General features: G+C 38.7%; 1 protein-coding gene across 1 annotated transcript in view; it reads left to right on the top strand.

The window, feature by feature from the left end:
- Positions 1–16,518, top strand: part of FSCN2 (fascin actin-bundling protein 2, retinal) — a 37,813-nt gene extending 21,295 nt beyond the window's left edge. The window contains exons 2-5 of the mRNA XM_075216879.1: positions 10,906–11,062; positions 11,906–12,027; positions 13,684–13,851; positions 15,679–16,518. Of these exons, the coding sequence (XP_075072980.1) occupies positions 10,906–11,062; positions 11,906–12,027; positions 13,684–13,851; positions 15,679–15,884 (653 nt within the window). The 3' untranslated portion in view covers positions 15,885–16,518. The remainder of the gene's footprint in view (positions 1–10,905; positions 11,063–11,905; positions 12,028–13,683; positions 13,852–15,678) is intronic.
- The last annotated feature ends 8,904 nt before the right edge of the window (positions 16,519–25,422 follow it).

Raw genomic sequence — 25,422 nt, 5'->3', positions numbered from 1 at the left:
CACTAAAACTAACTGCAATGCAGGTGTGTAGTATGTAAATTTCATGTTTTCTATTTTAAATGACTGATATGACAAACCTTGATGCAGCTAATAGTTATTTGCAATGACGATTTTTAAGTTGTTATTAAATGAGGGGTTCTTAACTAGGTTATCTGTTTATTGATTTTGTATTTTCCCTATCCCTCCTCCTTTCTAGTGGATAAAATCGCTAAATGCTTCCACTGGTCAATCTCCATAGCTTTTGGGTCTAGGCTGTAAGACATTATGCTTGCAGTAGCTGACAGAATTCCCATGCTCCGACTTCCCTGTGCTTTCTTGCCATCTATAACCAATTATAATATGGTACACTATAAAAAGGCATAAACTATAAAAATATAGCACTATATACTATTGCAATTTTTATTTTAACCACACTGGGCCTGATTTTCAGTTGGGTGCAAAGTTTGTGCGTTGAAATTTTGTGCGTCGTGTAACATTGAACCAAGTTGTACGTACCTAACACATTTAGCCTCTTTCAAGAAACAGATCAGAGGCATACAAGTACAGAACAGCAAAATCACAGAGATTAACTTTAACCATGCCCTGAGTTATGCACATATTTAGGTTTAGAGTTATGTTTGAAATAATTAGGTGCAACTTCTAGTCTTACATGTCAGTTGCGTAAGTTTTTTGAGATCAGTGGCACCTAAGTGGCAACACCGATTAATACCGATAGAGGTGTTTATCTTGCGTCTGTCTATATTTCTATATTAGTCATTAAAAGAAAGTTCATTATCAATTAAAGGCTGAACCTTCTCTGTGGTCACGTTGGTACCGTTTCACATTTGGTGGCATTGCCCGAAATTGATTCCTCTCTGGAAGTCTAATCATCGATTGCTCACCAATATCACGGAAGTCACCATCCCCAATTCTCTTTCCTATTCTTTGTTGCCCTGCCATATTCCTGATGTCTCTAAATATACACAGAAGCTTATTATATATATTCTTAGCGCCACAAAATGCCAACTTGCTCTCTTCCTGAAAAACCCAGAGCCACCTTCAATTCCATTTATTTTTTAACAGAGTATGGCAAGTTTATCAAATGGAATTTATCTCAAGCATCCTTTATCACACCCCAGATACATTTGCCTGTGTTTGGAGTCCTTGGACTGAGAACTACAGGACCTCTCCTCTATTGGTCTTATATTTCCTTTTTCTCTTACTCCTCTTTGAGCCGTGACTTCTCCCTCTCCCTTTCCCTCTCTCTTTACTCTACTCTTTCCCCCTTTCCCTTTGACGTCTTTTTGTCTTTACCCCTCCCACGTCTTTATTTTGTTACTATGCCTGCTGTTAACTGCATATTTCTATTGTTCTGATTATATATACTGTCATTTACATTTCATCCCTTTATACCGCACCCTTTTTTATTTCTGTATCCCCCTCATTTTCCATATCTGTTTTCTTTATTTTTGCAAAACCCAATAAAAACATTGATTAAAAAAAAAAGAATTAAAGGCAGGACAGTAATTTGATTCATAGTGATACCGTAATTTGGATCCCAAACAAAAAAGTGAAACACCCCAGATGTACACAACAAGCAACATACAGTAATATACTGAATTTATTAAAAAAAAAGTTGTACAGCAATTTGTGCACAGAAAGAAAGTACAGATTTAGGGCAGTGCCATTTGGGCAATTTTAGCACCACAAATCATTTTATTGAATTTATGTTTTAACTCTTGCTCATCAATTTGCTGGTGTCTTCAGTGTTGAAGTGGTTGAATAAAATACAAATAGCATTTACGATCATCAGACATCATGTTCAGAGTAACACAGATTAATTCAGCATATATTTATTTAATTTGGTAGCATAGTTGAGTAAATGTATTGTTTAATTATGGGCATTAGATGGGGAATAACAACATGTATACAAATATTAAATAAACAACTAATTTTATTCTTTGAATTATAATTTTTATAAGAATACTAAAGAAGTGTATTTTATTAGAAGTTTTGTCAATAAAACATAGTTTATATATAAGATTACTATATTTCAGTTTGTAACTGTTTATTTATAATACATAAGCTCAGATAGCATTGTCTTGAAAAGCCCAGAGCCTCCCGGTCCTGAAAGTAAAATCTGGTGATGAGGTAATTAGGGTTCCCTGCTGATACCAACAGTGTACTATAATGTGCGGTGCAGAGATCTCAGTATCATCACTGGACAAGTGTATAGGAAGAGCCCAGGCATGATCACACTCTGAATGGGAACCATTAGTGTATAACTTTAAGTTAGTGGTGCTGCTTACCTTATGTGGCACTGCAGTACCCCACCTCCTTAGTGCTATGAGGATTGGGTTCTGCAAAGAATTAAAATATTCCTCTATGTCTTCACAATAAGAACATAACAATGGGCAGCCACAACAACTGCTATTTTTGGGCTGCTTGTAGCATTCTATATAAGATAATACACCCACTACTGTGAAATAAAAGAATATTAGGAGTCACAGAGGAATTCTATGACCAGATAAACAAGTCAAGGTCACTTCTCATATCAGTATATTTCACAATAGAGAATAAAACACACATTAAAGAAAATACACACACTGAAACATATAAACTCAGGCAGACAGGGTGACACAAACATAGACAGACACCAACATTAACACAGATAGACTAAACATATAATCTTATGAAATGCTGCTTGTTAACAGAGCTGCAGATAGACTGTGCTCTCAGCTCTTATCATTAAGTGAAGTACTGTTCTGCTATGTTGTAGTGCTTTTACTTATAGTGCTGACAGGTTTTCTTGTGCACATACTAGACACGTTTCTTGTACTGTACATTGCCAGAATCCATGGTAGATCTCACAGTTCATCCATTTGCAGTGGGCAATTAAGAAGCATGTAGAGGGACAAAATGAACAAATATGGTTGTTTAGGGACTTGGCAATAGAATGACAATGATCTTTTTGTGCCAACTGCATTTATTTATATTTCCTGGTCAAGTGTTGACCTTATGTGCCCACTGATGGCGTTCATCATTTCATCTGGTTTTCCTTAATAGTGAATCAAATCTGATTCAATATAATTGGATTTTGATTATGCGTAGTGATAGCGAGCTTACACCTGGTAAAATGACTGGTTGATTCAGGCAATTTACCATCCTCACAGGACTAACTCATTGGCAACTGACTGTTATTTTGTTTATAGATTTGATCAATGATGCATGATAAAGCTCTCCACACACAAAACAATTTTAGATTGTGGGGTTCCAAAATGATAATTTTACAAGACCAAAATATGACAAAAGAACAGCAGACTAAATGATGACCATTACTGCTACATGTGTAGGATGATCATTCTACCTGGAGCTGTAGGTGGAAATACAAACATTGCATTTACTTTGTTCAGCCTAGTGGTTGAACAACTGAATCAGTGTAATAAAGTCTCCCATTGACTCATAAACATGTTTAGATGTTGATTGTGTATTAAAATCTCTTCTGTACATTTAGTGTATTAGTATTTTTGTGCTGTTTGTAGCTGTGTACAATAGCTTGTGTTTTAGTGGACGCTGTGTCCAGAGTCTGCCAATGTGGGTCTATGAATGTAAGAAAAAGATTGTTGCAAACCCTAAGAATCCCTATTTAGACTTTTGAAATGCTAGATGCATGAGAGTATGAATTACCTATACATTCTCTTTGCAGGATTTGGCTTTGAGACTTTCCCAAGCTGGTGCATTTTACCAATAAACAATTATGCCTAGATGATATTAAAGACTTTAGTGAAAACTGAGAAGGAAGGAGAATAAAGCAATGTATAGAAATTATATGTATATTATAGCCTTCTTATATAGTGTACAACAGTATATGACTAGCATGCTTATCTGTAATTTTCTTTTCCTGAGGTGGTCAGTAATTCCAGAGGTTTTGAAAAATCACATTTCTGAAGCATAGTCATGGATAAAAATATTGGCACCCTTGCACTTTTATCAAATAACTCACAATTTCTTCTAAACATAAGCTGAAAATAACAATAGTGTTTGGTCTCCACAATTCTTTCTGATAGTATTACAGAACCATTGTTTTTCATTCTGACTTAATGTTGTATATCCCTTTAAACCAGAAAATGAAAAAAAAAATGGCATTGACAACATTATTCACACTCTAGACTTAATATTTTATAGCACAGCCATTGGTCATATTAACTGTAATCAGCTGCTTCCTATAGCCATTGATGAGCTTCCTGCACCTCTCTACTGGCAGTTTGGTCCCCTGTTCTTGTGCAAACTGCTGCATCTATCTCCGATTTGAAGAGTGCCTTCTCCCAATTGCTGTTTTCAGAGCTCTCTGCAGGTGTTCTATGGGATTTAGATCTGAACTCATTGCTGGCCACTTCAGAACTGTCCAGCATCTTGTCTTGAACAATTGCTGGGTGCAACTGTTCTTCATATTTATTTTTTAAGTTGTTTGGAATTATTTTCCTGCTGAATAGCCCATTAACTTTTATGGAGACCCAGCTTTCTGACATTGGGCTCAACATTGCAACACAAAATGGCCTGATAATCTCCAGCTTTCATGATGACCCAATACCAGACGCAGGACAGCAGCCCCAAATATCAATTATCCTTCTTAATGTTTGATGGTGTTCTTTCCCTTGAATTCTTCATTTTGCTGTTCTTTACCAATAACCTCTAACTTGGTCCCATCTGTCCACAGGACATTCTCACAGAAGGAATTTGGCTTGTCCAGGTGTGTGTTGGCAAACTCCAAAGGGTATATTTTCTAAACTGCGGGTTTGAAAAAGAGATGTTGCCTATAGCAACCAATAAGATTCTAGTGTTTTATTTAGTCCATTCTACAAAATGACAGCTAGAATCTGATTGGTTGCATTAGGCAAGATCTCCACTTTTTCAAACCCACAGTTTAGTAAATGTACCACCAGATGTCTTTCTCTCAACGATGAGGCCCCTCTCCTGGGCCTCCTACCACATAACACCCTTTTATTGAGTTGGCAACAGATGTTGTGAGTCGAAACTGTCATACCTTGTTGTCAGCTGAATATGTTTGGTAGCTGTTGAAGGTGCTTTCTCCACCATTTGAACAATCCTGTGCTGCAATTGTCAGGACCAACCAAATTATTTCTTGCATCAATTTCCAGGGAGATTGGCTACAGTGCCATGGGCTTCATATACTTCCTAGTTACATTACATATTGTGGAAATGGAAACATCAAGGTCTCTGGAGATTGATTTGTACCTTGAGAATGTCCATTGTTGGCTCATCTTCTGTCTGGCTTGCTCAGACAGTTCTTTGGCTTTCTTTCATTTTCTCCATGCTCATTGCAGTACACACAGTGACACGAAACAAGAGTCCTTTTCTGTATTCAAGCTTGTTTTATGAGTGATTTTTTTTCATTGTCACCACCAGCTACTCACCACAAGTGAGTTCAGTTCCAAAGTGAAGGAGAATCACCTGCTTGAAACCTAATAATTTGTAACTACTTCTAAAAGCCAATAATGTTGTCCAGTCCATTTAAGGATTTTTTCTGTGGAATAAGCTATAAACTTTTTCTGTTTTATTCCACTGCAAACCAAATTATACATATACATATAAATACCAAAATATCTTTTATTTCATACATTTTGTGGAAGAATTGGAGTAATATTAGAAAAAAAATCCTATTCCTATAGTATATTTCCTAAGATCAGCATGTGCTTAACCAGGAATTAAGGATTTACTGTTTTCAACGACATACTGTTGACAATTCAGATCATTGTTGATATTACAACTATTTATTGATGTTGTTTCACATACTCTTGTGCTGGTCATGTAAAAAGACAACCGATGTCTACAAGGAAACAATGTCCTTTTCAGCTCAGGAGGGGCCATTAAATGCATTCTCAGGTCTGCTGAGCTTGCACAAAGCTGCTTATGCCAAATGAAGGCTAACAGCCAAGATTAAATGAGGGTGAGGGTCGCAAGTGCTGGAACAGCCAGCCAGATGGAAATAGCGGCAATCAGATTAACAGGCTCAATTAGTGCCAATTGTTTAGGGATGAAATTTGCAGACTTACCGGATTGGGCAAAGTAGGTGCAGGAAAGTGCCACAGAGCCAGTGATGAGCTAACGCTCCAGGAAGTAATTTGTGAGGGCTGTTAGTAATGACAGGCTAGCATAGCATGTCACAAAAGGGATTAAACGCAGTTTATCTGATAACTGTTACCAAAAAAGAATAAAGTCTTTGTACCACTGACTATGATGATGCGTTTACTGCTGACTAATTATGTATGTTATGTTCATACTCTGAAACAACAAGAAATAATGGTATGAGAATGCAAACTGATTGTAAACAAGTAATGTAACATGCAATAAAGTATATAGAGTAACATTCTAAAAAACCTGCAGTACAGAAAATTATGCAAGAAAAAAAAAGACTAGTTTAAAAAGTAATATAAATTGTAGTTTAATAATGTACCCAATGGTGCATCTTTCTTGGGAACCATGTGTAGAACTAGCATGTTTTCTGCATTTCTATAATTGTGTTGTTAGCTAAGCCAATCTCAGTTATGTAAAACTCCACCCCTTTTTGTCTTGAGTCCTGGGTGTCCTATGAACATTTCCTGTGCACCTGACAGTTTAAATACCCACGTCTGTTCCTAGGAACAACATGTGAGAGAATTAAATAATTTACTAATTAGGTTCATAAATAGCCTCCACTGTGTATGGAGTACAGTTAACATAGACTGCAGAGAGGGTTCTAATAGTTTTGAAACAGAATAGCATTATTTTGCTCAGTTCATTGCAGATCGCATTCTTAAGTCCCCTTACACCTGGAGCGGCGGAATGATGAGTGCGGGGTCGGGAAAGCTTAAGTAAGGGTGTGTTCAGGTAAATCTGACATAATTAGATGTGGGCGTATAGCCAGATACTCCTTTTTGGAGGCTTCTCTCTTGTACAAGGGCAGAACTAGACTATTTTTTTTAGGGGGGGCGATTTTGCATAGCCATGCCCCTCCTTCACGCTGATTGGTTGAAACGCCCCGTTAATTCCCGATGACTGTACTTTTCAGCAGCAATTTTAAGGTATGAAGATTGCTGCTGGGGGGGGATTTGCTGCCCCATTTGCCCCCGTCTGGATCCGCCAGTGCTTTTGCAGGTATTGTGAGGGCTGATGCAAAGATAAACAATGGTGACCATCAGCAGCACTATCACTTGGGATTGGCTGTTTGCATTGACCTTTCCTGCTGATGATAGTTTATTAGTGTCGTGGCAATATTATATCAAGTCACGGCCCTCTGTTTGCATCACTTGTCATTTCCATTTGGACTACTGCAGGAAAGAAGATTCCCATTGGATTTTTAAAGGGGTAAACAACAAATGTGGAGGTATTTGTATTAATTTACACTTTATATGTGAATGCGACTTTCACATTATTAATAACAGTCCAGACACTATTCTCTCACATGAATATAACACTTTATACATTATTATATTGTGTACAAATAGGGTAATGTGACTACTAACACTGCCAAGCCACATCTCTATATCATGGGTCATAAGTATATACACTTGTACACCTGACACAAATACTACTGTGTTTGAGTTAGAAGTATCTTGATATGACGGGTGGTTAGCACTTCTGCCTCACAGTGCTGGGGTCATGAGTTCAATTCTCGAACATGGCCTTATCTGTGTGGAGTTTGTATGTTCTCCCTGTGTTTGCGTGGGTTTCCTCCGGGTGCTTCGGTTTCCTCCCACACTCCAAAAACATACTAGTAGGTTAATTGGTTGCTATCAAAATTGACCGTAGTCTGTGTGTGTGTGTATGTTAGGGAATTTAGACTGTAAGCTCCAATGGGGTAGGGACTGATGTAATTGAGTTCTCTGTACAACGCTGCGGAATCAGTGGCGCTATATAAATAAATGGTGATGATGATATGACTGACTAAACATACACATGTAAGTATGCTTCTTTTTTTTTTTTTGAGTACATCTTTTTCAGCATATGTCCAGAGGGTCCAACTCTAAATAAGGGTCTTATTTAGAGTTAGAAATAAATCCAACTAGAAGGCACAATTTTGCACTGCAGATGGGAGTGGGAACAAATTTAAAATGTGCAGACAGAGCTGGGAGGGGTACATGTCCTTGTTCAAAGCTAAATCACAGTGCTAATATAAAGCTACCTATTATTTGTATGCTACATGCAAAAACAGAAAGTATTGTCCCAGCATTAAAAAATTGCATTTGCACCCCTTACATTGTAACATGGTTTGTCCACATACAAATTTGCCTTCTATATTTCCTGTGACACAGACGTCCACACGAGCCTGAAGCATAGCAAATCCACCCCATGCTATTGGCAAGGTGTTCTTTTCTTCAAATGTTTTACCTATTTTTCTCCAAATGTATCTTTGCTTTATCTAAAAAGTTTCTGGTTTATCTAATGATTTTTTTCAGATTCTTAAAGATCTCACCCTTATCTTCAATTTCTTCATTAGTTTTCTGACAGTCTAGAAATTCCAAACTGGAATTATGTATTTGCATAGCCTTTCCTGCCATGAAACAGTCAATTATCTTTATATTACAAGTCCTCAGTCAGTGGCTTAGAGAAGGTTTGACGGGTCATAGTGTTTGTTTAACTCTAGCATTGTCTTGATCTGGTTTAATTTAATACCTAACAAGTCAATCAAGCTTTTAGGCCCTAAAAGACATAAAATGGACAGTGAGCATTTCAGGTGGCAATGGAGAAAATGGTTTTTTTTGTTTTTTTATAGCGTTTATAATTTGGTTTTGACATTTTCTTGCCTCATCATAATGTGCTTTTGCAGCAATGTAATTGTTGTATACGCAGCCCTGTATTGTGTAAAAAGTTTTTTGTTTGATAATCTATGAATAATTAAACTTCCTTATGAGAAAGAGAATATTAAATCATGTGAACACATCTATATGCAGCTTTTCATAAAGGACCATGTGTTCTCTATCCCATATCTATAAAAATGTGCAAGTGTTAAGCAAGTGTTAAACACTAAAAGTGCCCGACCACATAAGTGAAAATGGTGACAAAACATAAGGAATATTTATAGATGGGTTTAAAATGATGTAATTCGACGCTTGATGCGGGAACACCTACCCGGAATGGCCAAGTATGGTATATGGGAGTTTGTATTTCTTCAGAAAAATAAAATTGTTTTAATGAACGGAAATTGCTGTACCAAATGCCATATTTACTATATTGCTCCTGTCACATGGTATCCATGTAGTAACAATGCAGTTATTCAGCATCTTGACACACACACACAAGAAAGAAAATCACTGCGAAGTCAGAAAGGAGCAAGCTGTTAGGTGACTCTTGGATAGGCCTCTGATTCTTATGATCTTCAATTACACTTTAAATACCTGTGAATTGTGAATGACTGGTTAAACTTTGTTGAAAATGGCCTTACACACAAATACTGCTGATACTGTCACTTGAACATAGCTTTGACAAGTGGCATTTGCTGTGCAATACTTGGGTAGTGTTACTAGGCTTGCCTTTTGCCTGGTGCATACCAAACAGTAATAGTAGTGTGAGAGGCAGTCAGTGATTTTGGCAGGGCTGTAAGTAAGGCTGTGCGAGAGGGGTGACTGCCCAGTGCGCAAAGCTGATGGGGGCGCAGTTTATCAGTTCATGAATATTGTAGCTTTATTTGGTTACAATTCATGTCTAGGGGGTGGCAGTTTTGCTTCTCGCCCCAAGCGCTAAAGGTTTAAGGTTTATTATGCTTCAGATCAATAATAGATGGAGCTCTTGGTATCTCAATGCTATCCTCAGGGTTTTCAATAAAGTTCCTCAAACCAGCTGCTAACTTTTATTTCTAGAAGTTAATTAGATTAGGATTACTCAAAATAAGGCAATATCATGGGAGACAACTGATGCACCAACTGTAGTTATAGGGATTTTCCAGAGACACTATATATATATATATATATATATATATATATATATATATATATGTACAAGTTAACCCGTGCATGATACTCATGCATTCTAGTCAAATCAAGCTACTTAAGGTGTTAAAAAGGTTCTTGTCATGCATTTGGGCCATAGCCCAGGCCTCAACCCCTAACCACTCCCCACTGTCACTTCTCCTTCAAAATCTTTATAAACACTTTTAACAATTAACAAATTAAAAACATCTTAGTATACCAAATTTCAGCCCTTTCTGAATTTTTTTCCCCACACACACTAAGAATTTAGTAGGTCAGTATATAACTCCGCCCAGCAGGTGGCGCTGCAGCTTGGTTTTATTTTTTCCACACACAGACAGACTAACACACGCCACTAGACATTTATATTATAGATATTAGCTTCTGGTTCTTCACAATATGGCTTAGATTGCACTCAAGATCACTGAAAACTGAGCAGTATTCTGAAAAACAAGAAATCTAGAAACCCAACTGCTCAGGTGGAAACTGCAGGTAGCAACCCAAGGTGGTAAAGGCACATATACCGCTATCACTAAGCATGGGCTTCCCACAGCAGCTGTATAGTATCAACAGGAGGACTAATACACAAAGTAAATATGTTATGTCACAATAATGCAGGTTACGCCAATTTAATAGATCAATTTGTATAAAAGTGTCCTCTGTGTGACGAAGAGCAACATTCTGATACTGTAAAATCATTTATAGAATAACATAGCTTTGCTATAATGGATCATTTCAAAAATTGGTAATTGTGTAAATAAAATTTCATTTTACTGCACAAACTATGCTCTGAACATAAATAACATTAATAATTACATTAATTGACTACAGATGTGTGACAGACTGTCACAGAAATGTGCTGCACTATGAGCAATTTATGATTGATTTTTTCTACAATGGCTGAACATTTTTCAGGGGGTTTAGTTCCACTTCAAGTTAAACAATTTTTTTTACATTTTAGGCATAAATGTCTCTGCCAACCAAGATGAAGAAACAGACTTTGAAACTTTCCAAATGCAAATTGATAAAGAAACTAACAAATGTAGTTTTCACACTAATTCTGGCAAGTATTGGACCCTTGTGAGTCATGGTGGAATCCAATCTACAGCCACTGAAATGTAAGTACCGTTCAATTAAGACTCACTTGGAGAGCCTGAAGAACAGTCAGTTGCATGTTGCCCACACATTGTCAGATGTGGTTTTGGTCAATGTCGCTGCTCTATATTTGCTTCAGTTTAAATGGGGTTTCCCCATTTTGAATGCACCACAGACAAATGCACAATATAAACAAGCCCTTATAGGTCACCTATACTCTACCACTTTTCTTTACTTTAAATATCCACATTCCATCACTGACTTCTTTTTATTGCATGATCACACAATGGAACTTTGTGATCTAAACCATACTGATGATAATGGAACCTATCTATATGCCTCAATGCTGTCACTGGTTCCTAGTAAGCTTATAGACTGTTTTCTCATGACTACTGGTTTACCGCACAATACGGCTGCTTCCACTGTGTGTAGTCAACATTTGCAGATTAATATCTACAGGGCCCATGAATTATGTGCTGGTTTCCCTTGTCTTGTGACATTATATACTCCTATATAACACCATATATGCCAGAATACTATTGAAAGCAATAGGGTTCATTAACTTACATTGCATTTAGGTGTAAACTTTGCACTAAAGCAGAGCAACCAATCAGTAGTTAGACTTAATCTAAATGCACTATTACTAAATGAACCTTAATGGCATCTGGAAGATGGTACAAGCATAATTTCAGTACACACACTATGAGTTATAACTGTGCAGTCTGCTAAAACTAGTTATACTTTGTAAAGACAAAGATGATCGATGATAGATTAAAAATTCATTTTGGTAAGTGAAGGACTTTTCTAGTGGGCAAGAGGAGAATTAACTTATATTCTAACCTGTATCATTCCCTTGTCATTGACAGCGCTGCCAACACAATGTTCGAGATTGAATGGAGAGGCAGAAGAGTTGCGCTAAAAGCCAGCAATGGGAAGTACATTTGTACGAAAAAGAACGGACAGCTGGCGGCTGTCTGTGACTCAGTTGGTGAGTTTAAAAGGCTAGAATCTACCCAATGTACAAGCAGAACTTACTATTTCTAGAAATGTTCAGTAAAACACTGAATGAATCACTGTGCATATAAAAGAGTCTCCCGGCCCTGTACCCTAAAATATACTTACCAGTCACACTGACAAATATGATTGCAAGGGTGTTATATGCGGTGTTTAACAATACACATAAATGGTCTTGCTGGGGTAAGAAGGGGGCTTAGTCAGCAATATGCTATACTGAAAAGCTGAGCTATCTTTGTCTGAAGGCTTGGGGAGAGCTGAAATAATCATGTTGGGTATGGGGTAAAATAGTGTATGAAGGTTTGTGTAATATTATGGTGTAGGAGGGAAAATAGGAAGACTTGTCCTAAGTGGAAAGTAACAATAAATTATTGAATGTAGGGTCTTAATATAAAGCAAGAAAAAGTGTAAAGTAGTGAAATGTGGACAAAATGAAACGGATTATGAGGACAATGATTCAGAAGCAGAGTTCACCACTGAAATACATGATTGAAGGAAGAGCCAGTTGGGCAAAGGTTGCAGTTGATCAGGGAAATGATGACATGTCAGGAGCAGCTTATGAGGCATAGCAATGCTTCATAAATGGAGGTGACAGAGCAAATGTGGTGAACGTTACAAGTGGAAAGTGGATTTCAGTCACTAATTTCTCAAGTCATCATGTTTGGATTAGCACTGACTCAGTTTGTTTTGTTTAAAAACATGGTACAAGCAAAATCATTAGGGCTCATTTACTAACACAGAAACATCATACAATACAGTCATTTTTGAGCAGATGGCCATGTTTTAGGAAAAAGCACATGAATAAGCAATTCAATATGGTGCTACTCCTAATGGATGGGTGCAGCTAGATGGGCAATGGGAGAATCGGGAAACTCTATGGAGAATGTGGAATTTCCAAATAATGCATCTGCAGAAATGCAAAAACAAGATTTAATATAATGATATAGACAACTTATATTTCACTTGAACTGGATCAATAAAATATAATACCTGTTTGGGTTTTAGACATCGGGCTTATGGGAATTATTACTGGTGCAGGGGGCTTCGTTTTTACAGATCTAGTGCATTCTAATCCGAGCCCTGATGCAGTATCAACGGAGAAAAGACTCTAACAGGACTCTGGTCTCAGAGAGCATGCACAGAGAATATAGCTGCATAAGTGCCATACACAGGCAAGTTATACCTTGGAGTCAATCACAACCCACTAGTAAAAACAACTGTCCCAGGTTTTAGAGATTTCTCCCTGGCAATTTGTGTCCCTGGAAATCTCCCTATTTTTCAATATTGACAAACTGAATGGTAAAATTATTTTTGTGGCCTCTTACCATCTTTTCCTATTCTTTGTACTGTACAAATTTATATTTATTGAATAGGAGAATATACAAAATGTATAATTAAATTCAGTAAATGGGTGTTGATGAGGGGGGGCAGTGTCATGTGACATGATTAGATGAGTCGGCTCAGCAGCAAGTCTGTGAAAATTATTGAAATGTTGGCACTTATCAGAATGACTATCACAGACTAATTAATGTAGGTGTGTGCATTACTGGTTGGTTGGCAATCAGACTGACTATATAATTAAAGCTAGAAACTTAAAATACTACCCCCATCTTTGCCCTTTAATGTACAGGAGAGGATGAGGAATTCACATTGAAGTTGATAAACAGGCCAATACTGGTCCTGCGTGGAGATCTGGGATTTGTCTGCTACCATAAAACATCAAACACTCTAGATGCAAACCGCTCATCATATGACGTCTTCCAAATCATCTGTAACAATGGAGCATATCAAATTAAAGGTCAGATGCCTATTAATATTTTCTATATACAATGCATAGTATATCTATATATATCTATATATATCTATATATCTCTCTATATCTCTCTCTCTCTCTATATATATATATATATATATATATATATATATATATATATATATATATATATATATCCTGGTTATCTCAGTATATACCACAAAACAGCTGTTTTTTGCAAATACATAATGCAAACAAATCAGGGTCATTGATCAGGTCTTCAAACTGTGGACAACTTAACATTCTCGTCTGTTACTCTTCACTCCCAACATCCAGTCTCTCTCCCAAGCCTGTCACTTCAACATTCCAAACATTGTCAGGATGAGACACTTTCTCACTCGTGACGCTACCAAAACGCTAATCCACTCTCTCACTATCTCCTGCCTCGACACCTGTAACTTCCTTTTGCCTGGCACCTCTCTCACTCATCTCCATGTTCCCTACATGATCCAATTCAAACTTCTCAACCTCATCTACAAAGCCCTCAACCAATCCTCCCCTCCACCCACATCACTGACCTCATCTCACTCCACACATGCTCTCCACTCTCCTAGGGACTTTTAACTCAACTCCCCACTGATAACCACATCCCAGTCTCATCTACAAGACTTCTCCTAGGCTGCTCCCCACCTATGGAATACATTTCCATGCTCAGACTCTCCACAACCTCAAAAGTTTAAAATGCTCCTTAAAAATCCACCTGTTCATCAAAGCCTACCAATCTCCCACATTACTCCAGTCTCAGTGGCCCAGTCTGCCTCTGCCCACATTTTTGTAAGCTCTCACAAGCATGGCCATCTCTTCTCCTGTCTTCTTGTCTGCTCCAACCTCGTTCTCCTGTGTACCCTTGTAATATATCTCTTACACTTATTTGTTTTATACCTTAACCTTTTATGTCTTATGACAGTATTATGCTTATTTTCATGGTTATTTGCATTAATACTTCTTACATGTCCTGTATTTTTACCTTTGTTTGTTTTGTATTTTGCCTGTTGTTGATCCTCTATGTCTTTGTACTATGTTGTATATGCTTTATATAGAGAATATAAATAAATTACTGGTACATTGTAAATTACACTGATTCTCCCCAAGCTCCCACCCTCAACCGCCACCACATCCTGTATATACAAAAGGAGTGAATGCATCCTACTAGCCATTAAAAATGATCATGGATGCTTAAGCTGGTAGGCACTTTTGAACGAACACATCCTCTCCTCAACCCCAAGCAGGAGTGCAAATACATATATACAATAAGCAGGGAAAATGTAAAACAAGATTAACAATTACAAACCGCCTCTGCTATCCTAGGTCTGGGCATTGTGGCCTTTTTACAAAGAAATATCCATTTATCGTTACCGACAATGTGCATTGTGCAATGTCTGCGTACCATATCGCCAGCAACTATATTCCCCCCATAGGTAGAAGAATTCAATTGTGCCTGCAGCTGAGCACATTTCCGGGTACTATGGTACCCAAACAGTGTAGATTTTCCTGCGCACCTCTATTGGGTGACCATGTGACTGTTTCATTTGAGAGCATGAAAGAGATGTAGGTATAATTCATTCCAGTTACAAATGAAGAGGCCAAGGACACCACATCATTCAACATGTCTATAAAGTCGCTTAAATATAAAATCCTACAGTGAATACTGAACCCTCATCAGATATAATAATATTGACATTGCACTTAAATTGAAACCTGGACACATTCTGGTTGTAGGACTCAGTCTAAAACTAGTCCTAAGTGTATGGATAAAACATATAAAGTCTAGACTGTAATCTTAACTGTTCTACTCTTCACTCCCTTTCTTAGGTCAGGGTGGAAAGTTCTGGTACATCTCCAGCAATGGCACCATTTGTACAGATGGCGACATGTCAGAGGATTTCTTCTTTGAGTTCAGAGAATACAACCGCGTGGCAATCAAGGGTAAAAATGGCAGATATCTACGTGGGGACCAGGCGGGCACCCTGAAAGCAGATGCAGAGTCTGTGAAGAATGCAACCCTCTGGGAATACTGAGCCACACCCAGCACAGTTTAGGTCTAGAAGACATTAGATGATTTGCTTTGAGAAAGGAGATGTTAATGGACGGATAAAGCAAAAGATGTTTCCCCCAAAACAATCATAGAGACATGAGCATCGAGCCACTTGACAACTAGCTTCCCACATGGGGTTCACAGTTCTGTAATGTGATCAGAGGCATTCTGTCATGGACACAATGACCCTCTGCAAACAGTGCCCCACTAGGATAATGGGAAATGCATGTAATTATCAAAGTACCATTTCAATATGATTAGTATAGTTTAAACCATTTGTGTACACATATCTGAGCTTGTGTTCTACATAAACAATCTAAATGGACATTAATTAACAGATGGAAACACATATACATATTTTGCAGCTGAACTGCTGATTTACTGATTAATCTCCAGCCACATTACACCCTTCATATGCAGAGTGGCCAGTAATGCAGCTGTTTAAGGGCTTAACAGTGCCCTGGGCAGAAACTGCATGCAAAGCACACCGGTCAGACTAAACTGCACTCCTTTTGTTGTTGGAAAATGGGTTGGGTGCTTTTTTATACCATTTTTAAAAGATTTTCTGCTGTAATCATTCACAAAACTAATAAAGATGAACCTGTTGACCAATAAAAGTGTATCAGTCACTCTTTTATAGAGGCCTACAGTACAAGAGACGGGCAGTAAGCCACTTGACAACTAGCTTCCCACATGGGGTTCGCAGTTCTGTAATGGGATCAGAGGCATTCTGTCATAGACACAATGGGAAATGCATGTAATTATCTAGTACCATTTTATTATAGTTAGTATAGTTTAAACCGGCGGTTCCCAAACTGTGCGCCGCTGTCTCAGGGGTGCCGCGCGCCAGCCATAAAAAAACAAACAAACAGAAACACTTACCATCCTCTCTCACGCAGCCTGTCATATCAGTGACAGACTGCGTGAGAAAGGAGGATGCTGGGTCCCGGCACCCGGCGGATTGGTAAGTGTTTCTGTTTGTTTGTTATATGGCTGGCGCGCGGCAGAGAGGGTAAAGGAGAGTGACAGCGTGACAGGAGGGGGACAGAGGAGACTGACAGCGTGACAGGAGGGTGACAGAGGAGAGTGACAGCGTGACAGGAGGGGGACAGAGGAGAGTGACAGCATGACAGGAGGGGGACAGAGGAGAGGGACAGCGTGACAGGAGGGGGACAGAGGAGAGGGACATCGTGACAGGAGGGGGACAGCGTGGCAGAGGAGCTGGGACAGCGTGACAGAGGAGCTTGGACAGCGTGACAGAGGGCAGAGGAGGAGGACAGCGTGGAAGAGGAGCTGGGACAGCGTGACAGAGGGCAGAGGAGGAGGACAGCGTGGAAGAGGAGCTGGGACAGCGTGGCAGAGGAGCTGGGACAGCGTGGCAGAGGAGGAGGACAGCGTGGAAGAGGAGCTGGGACAGCGTGACAGAGGGCAGAGGAGGAGGACAGCGTGGAAGAGGAGCTGGGACAGCGTGACAGAGGGCAGAGGAGCTGGGACAGCGTGACAGAGGAGCTGGGACAGCGTGACAGGGCAGAGGAGGGGGACAACGTGGCAGATGAGCTGGGACAGCGTGACAGTGGGCAGAGGAGGGGGACAGTGGGCAGAGGAGGAGGACAGCGTGAGAGGGGCAGTGGAGGGGGACAGCGTGACAGGAGGGAGACAGCGTGACAGAGGGCAGAGGAGGGGGGACAGCGTGAGAGAGGGCAGAGGAGGGGGGACAGCATGAGAGGGCAGAGGAGGGGGGACAGCGTGAGAGAGGGCAGAGGAGGGGGGACAGCGTGAGAGAGGGCAGAGGGGGCAGCGTGAGAGGGGGCAGAGTGTCTGGATGCAGTGGGGGCAGAGTGTCTGGATGCAGAGGGGGCATTTTTGCATACAACTAAATAAGCATTTCTGTCCTGACCTAAATACTTATTACAATTTTTTGACCCAACTACTTCTAAAACAGGACTGCTCAGTAATTATTTTGGAGGGGTGCCTTAAAAAATTATGGAGACTCTAAGGGTGCTGCGAACTGCAAAAGTTTGGGAACCACTGGTTTAAACCATTAATGTACACAACCTGTGGCTGTCCAGCTGTAGAGCAAGACTAGGATTGGGCAACCTGTGGTTCTCCAGCTGTAGAGCAAGACTAGGCTTGGGCAACCCATGGCTCTCCAGCTCTTGAGGAAGACCAGGATTGGACAACCTGTGGTCTCCAGATGGTTTGGAACTAGAAGTCCATAATTGCCAACATTTTAAAATAATTTCCAGAGACCATTTGTTGCTAAGCTTGTGGGCCCAATTATATCACAAGCAATACGGTCTTAGTGGACTTTGGAGCACTACAATCATCATTGTGTCATTTATACTAAAGTTGTTTATAATGGAGTTTTTTTTAATTTTAAATCCTTATCTTCTATATTTTTTGGGCTTCCGAAGCCCAGGGAATAAGAGTAAAGAATAACATCTGGTGTGCAGTTGGTCAATACTGAAAAATAGTGACTCACCCAGGCGCACAGATTTCCAGCTGAAATTAGGCACAGTAGACAACTATGCATGCTCTGTAGAGTATCGCTGTCAGGACCTGATGGTACATTTCAGTTATCAGCAACATTCCAAGCTACGAATAGGAGTATTAATCCTGAAATTAATATGTGCAGAGAGAATTTTGCCCCCCACCCCAAGCCGTAGGGACACTCTAATTGCCAGACATGCATTGTACAGTAGTACCCCCATTGGCAGCTAGATATTACATAGAAATATCACCCCTATTGAGAGATATATATATATATATATATATATATATATATATATATATATATATATATATATATATATATATAATTACACTGCCCATGCACACACAGCCTTGGTATACACTACAGAAGTTTTCTCTTAATGCAACATCTTTAATGATTTTGCTGACCAACAGAAAAAAAATAAAAGTCCCAATCATCATGCTCATGATTCATGTGTACACACTATACATGTTTACACGATTTACCTTCAAGTCTGTGCACTTCATCTGTCATAACCATCAGCTGAAAAACGCAAGACTCTGCACACTATATAGAGATCTATGGATGATGTATGTTCTGTGCATACACACTGCAGAATTGGAACAACATTGTTCCATCATTGAAAGACATTTTTAGTCCGGTTTAAAAATCAAATGAAAGGATACAATGTGCTTTGGAATGATAATCGTTCATCATAGGAGCGTACAGACTTACCGTATGCGATATTGGGCTTAACGGTTATTTATCTTTTGATTGGTCCGATAACTGGCTGAAATCACTCTAGTGTACCCAGTCTTACAGTTAGCTGTTTAGCAGAGAGCTGCAATATTGTTTCAACAAAGTAAAACACTAACTGTAGCAGTGGCTCTCTGCCAAGGTCTATTACAGTGAATAGGGATGGAGCGGTATGTGAGGGTTCCCGTTATTATCTTTTCAAGGTACAGTAATGCTTGAAATCTCCTTCACACACATAGAAAAATTAAGAACAACTATAATATTTGCTGATTTTTCCAGCATGTTATAAATGTTATTATTAATTGTCTACTATGAATAAAAACAATGTGCAGTCTTCCCTTTTAAGTTCAGTCACCTTAAGCAATAGCAAAATGTTAAACTACAAAGAAACTGGATTATACCTTTGGGAACAATTCACCATTGTCTTGCATGGCTTCACTGAATTTGTTTGCCTTTTGCAGTCAATGAATGACCTTTTCCAGCCTCAGTCGCTATGTAACCAACGTAAGTAGCCAAGTGAAAGCCTTCCACTAGGTATTGAGACTAGACAGCAATCTGGCAAGTGGAAAGCATACAGAGAGCTGTCCAGCGGGAAATATCCTTACAGTGAATCAGTGTACTGATAATGGAAGAGTGATACAGTAAAACTCTGCCTCACATTCCTTTACTGCTACTCGTCTTTCAGTAAATCCAGGAATATTAAGACGATAAGTGAAAACTTATTTCCATGTTGCTTTTAAAAGGAAAACATGGGACTTGTACTGCAAGACATGTGATGGTGCATGCAGGAGGGTTAACTCTGGTAGGAAGGAAGCTTACATTACTCTGCAACTTTGCTGAGACTCAGATCAAACTATTTTTAAAGACTATGTATACCAACTCCCCCTCCCCAAAATATACATAGATACAATGAGGTGACTGGTTTTTGCATTCATTAATTTACTGCTGGATACTGTTTAATAGCACACAGGACTCTAAACGGTACTGACTGCTTGTGGCAACTGTAGAGCAGTGTTATGGTTGCAAAGTACTTTTAAGACAAATTGTTTTATTTTCTCTGTGGAAACTTACATAAAAAAATTGTCCAAACCAGGCAGGAACAAAAAAGCTAATTCTGCATGACATTGTTAGCAGTTGCACAAGAAAAGTCACTATTCATTTTCTCTGGCTGAGGAGGTTTAGTTTAACCTCTGCAGCACTGCACATACAGTCAACACTGTTACACCATACAAGTTATTACACCAGCTTCTCCTACATACTAAATAACACAGACTCATTTGATCCACCTCTCTTACTTGGACAACAAGCATTTAGACAATTCATTGTCATCTGGTTGGCAGGGTCATCAAGAAATAGCATGAGAACAGCTTTAACATAGTGGTAAGAACAATTGCAGTTAACACAAGCAATTTTCTTACAATGTAATGAAAAGTCAGTAAATGATACAACATATTTCAATACTAAAACTATTTAAAGTAGTTAAATAGATGTGGTGGTCATCCTATTTAATAAACACTATCCACAGCATCAGAGACCAAGTATTTCAGGGAGTTAATCTCTTCTACAGAGTCACAGCTCCAGCATTGCATAATGCATCAAGAGTTGTGGTTTTTGTGAGGCAAAACCTCATTGTACCTTACTCCCTATTCCTCTTTTGCACAATGGACATGCAGTGGGAGGGTCAGTTGCTGTGGTGGACCAGAGCTTGCCTTTACCATATGTGGGGAGATGAGAGTCCGCACCCTTTGCTCTCAGATTCCTGGGCACCTCCCACTGCAAAAACTCCTTCCTAAATTGGAAGTCCCTTTCTGGCCACTAGCATTTGGTTCAGAGGAACTATTTTTCTTTATCTTCAATAGAATCCATTTAACTCCTTATGTTCTTGAATCTCCTTATTTATCCTATGATCATAAACAGCTAAACTTACCGTACTTTTGCAGTAGGCCCAGCTCAACAAAGTTGTCAGGAAAAGTGACTGCTCAAACATAGCTAACGGCTAAAGTTGGAATCACATTCACATCTTCAAAAGTTTCTCACATAAGAGAAAGATTAATTTAATTTGTTGTGCTCAGTTCTTCCCTAGTCTAGTCCTAACCTTCTGACTTTTGTGACTTTTGACCTTTTACTACTGTTAAAGTTAATTTTCAGACCTTCCTTCACAAACACCACCACATGCACAAAAAACTCTGTTCTCCCCAATGTACTGTTACAATTACAAGCGCTGCATTAATTGGTGATTGACAATGTTATTTCATTTAACATCAATTAATGAAGCCAAGGTAGCTGTAATAGTTTGCAACTGATTAATATATATAACATAGAATGCTTTTATAGTCATATGATTTCAGAGCATTTACGCTCTGAAATCATATGACTGCACATTAGTTTGGCACTAAATATAGCTCTGCATATGAAACTTGGCAACAGATATGCCTATTAGTCTTGACACAAGGTATGGCTCTGCATATTAAACTTGTCATCAGATATGGCTCTTCGCATTACTTTCGGCAACAAATATGGCTCTGCACAATAGTCTGAGTACCAGATATAGTTCTGCATGTTAGTCTTGGCATCAATATAGCTATGCACATTAGTGTTGGTTCTAGATATGGCTCTGCACATTAGGCTTGGTATTCGTTATGGTTCCCTCTGCAGCCTGGCCTGCTAGCTGTTTACTGAACTGAAGCTGAACCTGTAAGCCAATGTGCAAACATACGCAGTCAGCTTTGGTTCATTGGAGGCAGGCTTCAGGAGGCAATAAATGAAAACAAAGGCTGAAGCTTTATTGTTATGCCAAGTAATGGCACATAAACGTCATACTACATCACAGACTCATTGTTAGGGCCCTACTCACTGGTTAAACCCTGACAAGGCAATCGGGCTTACCTTTATGTGTTATAAGTTTCACTTATAATTACACCTCACTCTCCCTTTTTTCCCTGCGTTTTGCAGACTGGTATTTTTTGCTAGTGCCAAGCTAATGATTTCTTAGTTTTCCAATTTAATTCCAATTTTATGAGGCTATCTTCACATATTAAATTTCTGTCAAGTTAACATTTTTTGCATAATGCTCGGAATACCTAGTGAATATGATTATGTGATCCTGTGATGGAATATTTTTACTTCATAATTCAAGTTTCAACTCACCTACGTATTTATGGTCCAGCAGTCTCCTATGAGGCAACACTACTTACTATATTGTGGATGTTCATTTTCTTCCACTATTCTCGTGAAGCGGAGGGCTTGGATACAGCACATATGATACCCAGGTTAATATATTACGCTTACAATCTGTACGGTACATACAGTGGGAATCACTGCTATTATTACTTATACTGCACTGTTCAACACTACTCAACTCAAGTTTTTTTATTGGGAAAAAAAGAACACTAAAAAAAAAAAAGAAAAGAAACAAAAAAACCTAAAGGATTTTTCTGTTACCCTGCTTAAAAATCTGCCACATACCTCTGCCTTACTAACTTATACACACATAGCTCCCCGCGTGACTGACAGAAGAGCCCTCATACATTTTACCAAGCCTTGTGAACAAAGAGGTCATGTACCCAGGGTGAAAGGTCATAAGTGACCCCACTACGTATTGTTCTGGCTAGATGACCTCTGACTTTTCCAGTCTCATGTGACCATTCAGCCCATAAGTAACTTGTGTTTGCAACTTCCTAGCCAAAATCAACCTAATTGAATGTCACAAAGTGTCTAGCTGTTGATGCTGTCTTTTGAGAGACCACGGTCACCATGAATGTTGACAACATTATCCAAATGGTGGCTATTCTCTTCCCATAGCTTCTGGTTCACAATTATTTTCTTGCTCCACTAGAAAGCAGTGACATGGATGAAACATGCACAACAAACAATATAAATTGTTTTGCAGACATATTTAACATGTACCTATCACATACAATCAGTGGAGATAACCACATTGTAGGCTGAACCTACATGCATGAAAATACAGCCTAATAATTCTTTAGGAACTAGAGACATCAATAAGGCATCAATTATGTGAAATGAACCAATATGCATGTGAAAGCGGCTTATCAATTCAGCAAAAACTAGTGACATCACAGACATGTAGCACAACGTGAAATAAAGTTAAATAACATTGTAATGTATAGAAAACACGAGTCGCAGCACATTTCAGCAAACAAATTCCAAAGTTTCACCTCATGAAATTGGGTTAATGTACAAAGCTGACTGACAGCGAGTCACACCAGTGGTTGCGTCCAATCAGAAAGCAGATTAACCCTGATGACCAGTCTCATACATCTGTAAGGTAAGCAGTTCGAGCGTGAACTTCTCAAGAACGCTGACAGTCTAATTTATGCCGTTTTGTTAAAACAAGCACATTGTCAATATTTTTAAAAACTTCAATCTGTCATGAGTTAATTTGTCATGCAGCACTATATATATATATATATATATATATATATATATATATATATATATATATATATATTTGTATTTTAGTATTTGTGATACAATCCAGTTCTTGCTTTGTTTGCTGTACTTTACATTAAAACAAAGAACACTAAATTGCATCAATGGGACTTCTATATGCTATTCCTTATAAGGGCATTATATGTGCTTTGCTTGCATATGTGAGACAAGCCTGCTGGACACAATGACCCTGAATTACCAGCAACTATGAACAATGAATAGGCAGGGGTTCTTTGATCTCCCTTTACTAGTCAGTAGACTCTATTTTTGATTTATGAACATAGGGAGAAGGTGTCCAGAAACCAATGGTAAGACAAGGTACTTTGGCACCGTAGCAAAAATGTTCAACTACTCCTCTGCAACCACACCATATTATCTAACAGTGTCTGTTTATTAATGTTGTGAGACCTACACTTGATCAGGCTGTGTATTCTGACAGCTAGAAATGAAGCTGGGAAGGCACAATAAAACTGGTTATTTTTATCATATTTTTCCAGCCTGGAAGGAGCAGCCTGATAATGAGGATCACCTCATCATGGTTTGTGTGAATGAGTGGTTCTAACTTTGCCAAAACAGACCAAAACAATCAAAATTACAATTTAAAAAGTAAAACACAATCTACACCTGCACTGTGTTTAGCAGGTAAGATGCTATTGAAGTTGATTTTGCTACCAAAGCTGAATCAAATAAACTTTTATATTGAATGTATTTTGGCAGAAGCATACTGATACAGTTTAGTAACTTCAGAAGAGCTAGAAAAGAAGCTATTGCAACTAACTTCGTACTACCTGTTTGGTAAGTAACCTGTATAACAAGCTTTTTACCAACACTAGTTTTTAATAAGGTTTTGCAGAAAGTAAAAAAGGAATGGGGAAGGGGAGCACAGGGGAAGGAGAGGTGGTGGGATACACAACAACATAATACTTATACAACAGATATAACAAGCTTTTCAACCCGTCTGCTATTGATTGTATGTTTCCGTATGCAGAGGCCGAGATGAGTTTCTGTAACTAGGACTAGGCTTTGGAAGGGTTCAATTATCCTAAGGAATCTATTTACATGAGCCTGCTGTCTCTGTACCAGGTACCATTTCCCTCCTGTGTAATAGAGCTATGACTGGCAGCAAATTCTGCTCTCCTACCTAATAAACAAAGCAGCAACAACAAGCATAAGCCAAGAATAGAATGTATGAGGAGTTCCATGAACAAGGTGCATGGCAAAGCGTAAACAACACCTGGGGGTAAATGTATCAAGTTGAGAGATTTCTGGCGTGTTTGAAAAGTGGAGATGTTGCCTATAGCAACCAATCAGATTCTAGCTATCATTTTGTAGAATGTACTAAATAAATGATAGCTAGAATCTGATTGGTTTTTCAAACACGCCAGAAAACTCTCAGCTTGATACATTTACCCCCTAGAGTGAGGCAGGGTGACCAAAAGACCAATCAATCTCAGGTTTTAAAGTAACTATTTATGATTTAACCCAGCTCCTGTCATAACAGAAAGAATATTACTCTTGATTGCGATCATACTGTACACCGGATATAAATCACTGTTCATGTGGGATCTAGTTTACTACAGAGCTGACACAGAGGAGCTAAAATGATGTGAATAATAGAGGTGGCTGCACGTACAAGGCTAACGGAAGTTGGTTTGAAAGTTCTCCAAAATACTCAGTACATTATTGCTCTGTACACAGCAGCCGGTGCTGTAGTTGTTCGTATCACAATGAAGGGGACATTTAAAGGCACAGGTAAATTAGAGATTGTATTGAGAATGTTAAATAGAACATATACACAATTATATGGTAAGCACAGCTCTACTTTTAAACAAAAACACTG

This window comes from Mixophyes fleayi, chromosome 6 (assembly GCF_038048845.1).
Source record: "Mixophyes fleayi isolate aMixFle1 chromosome 6, aMixFle1.hap1, whole genome shotgun sequence".
Taxonomy (NCBI): domain Eukaryota; kingdom Metazoa; phylum Chordata; class Amphibia; order Anura; family Limnodynastidae; genus Mixophyes; species Mixophyes fleayi.
Note: the sequence above shows the minus strand (reverse complement) of the source record. Positions and strands in the feature narration are given on the sequence as shown.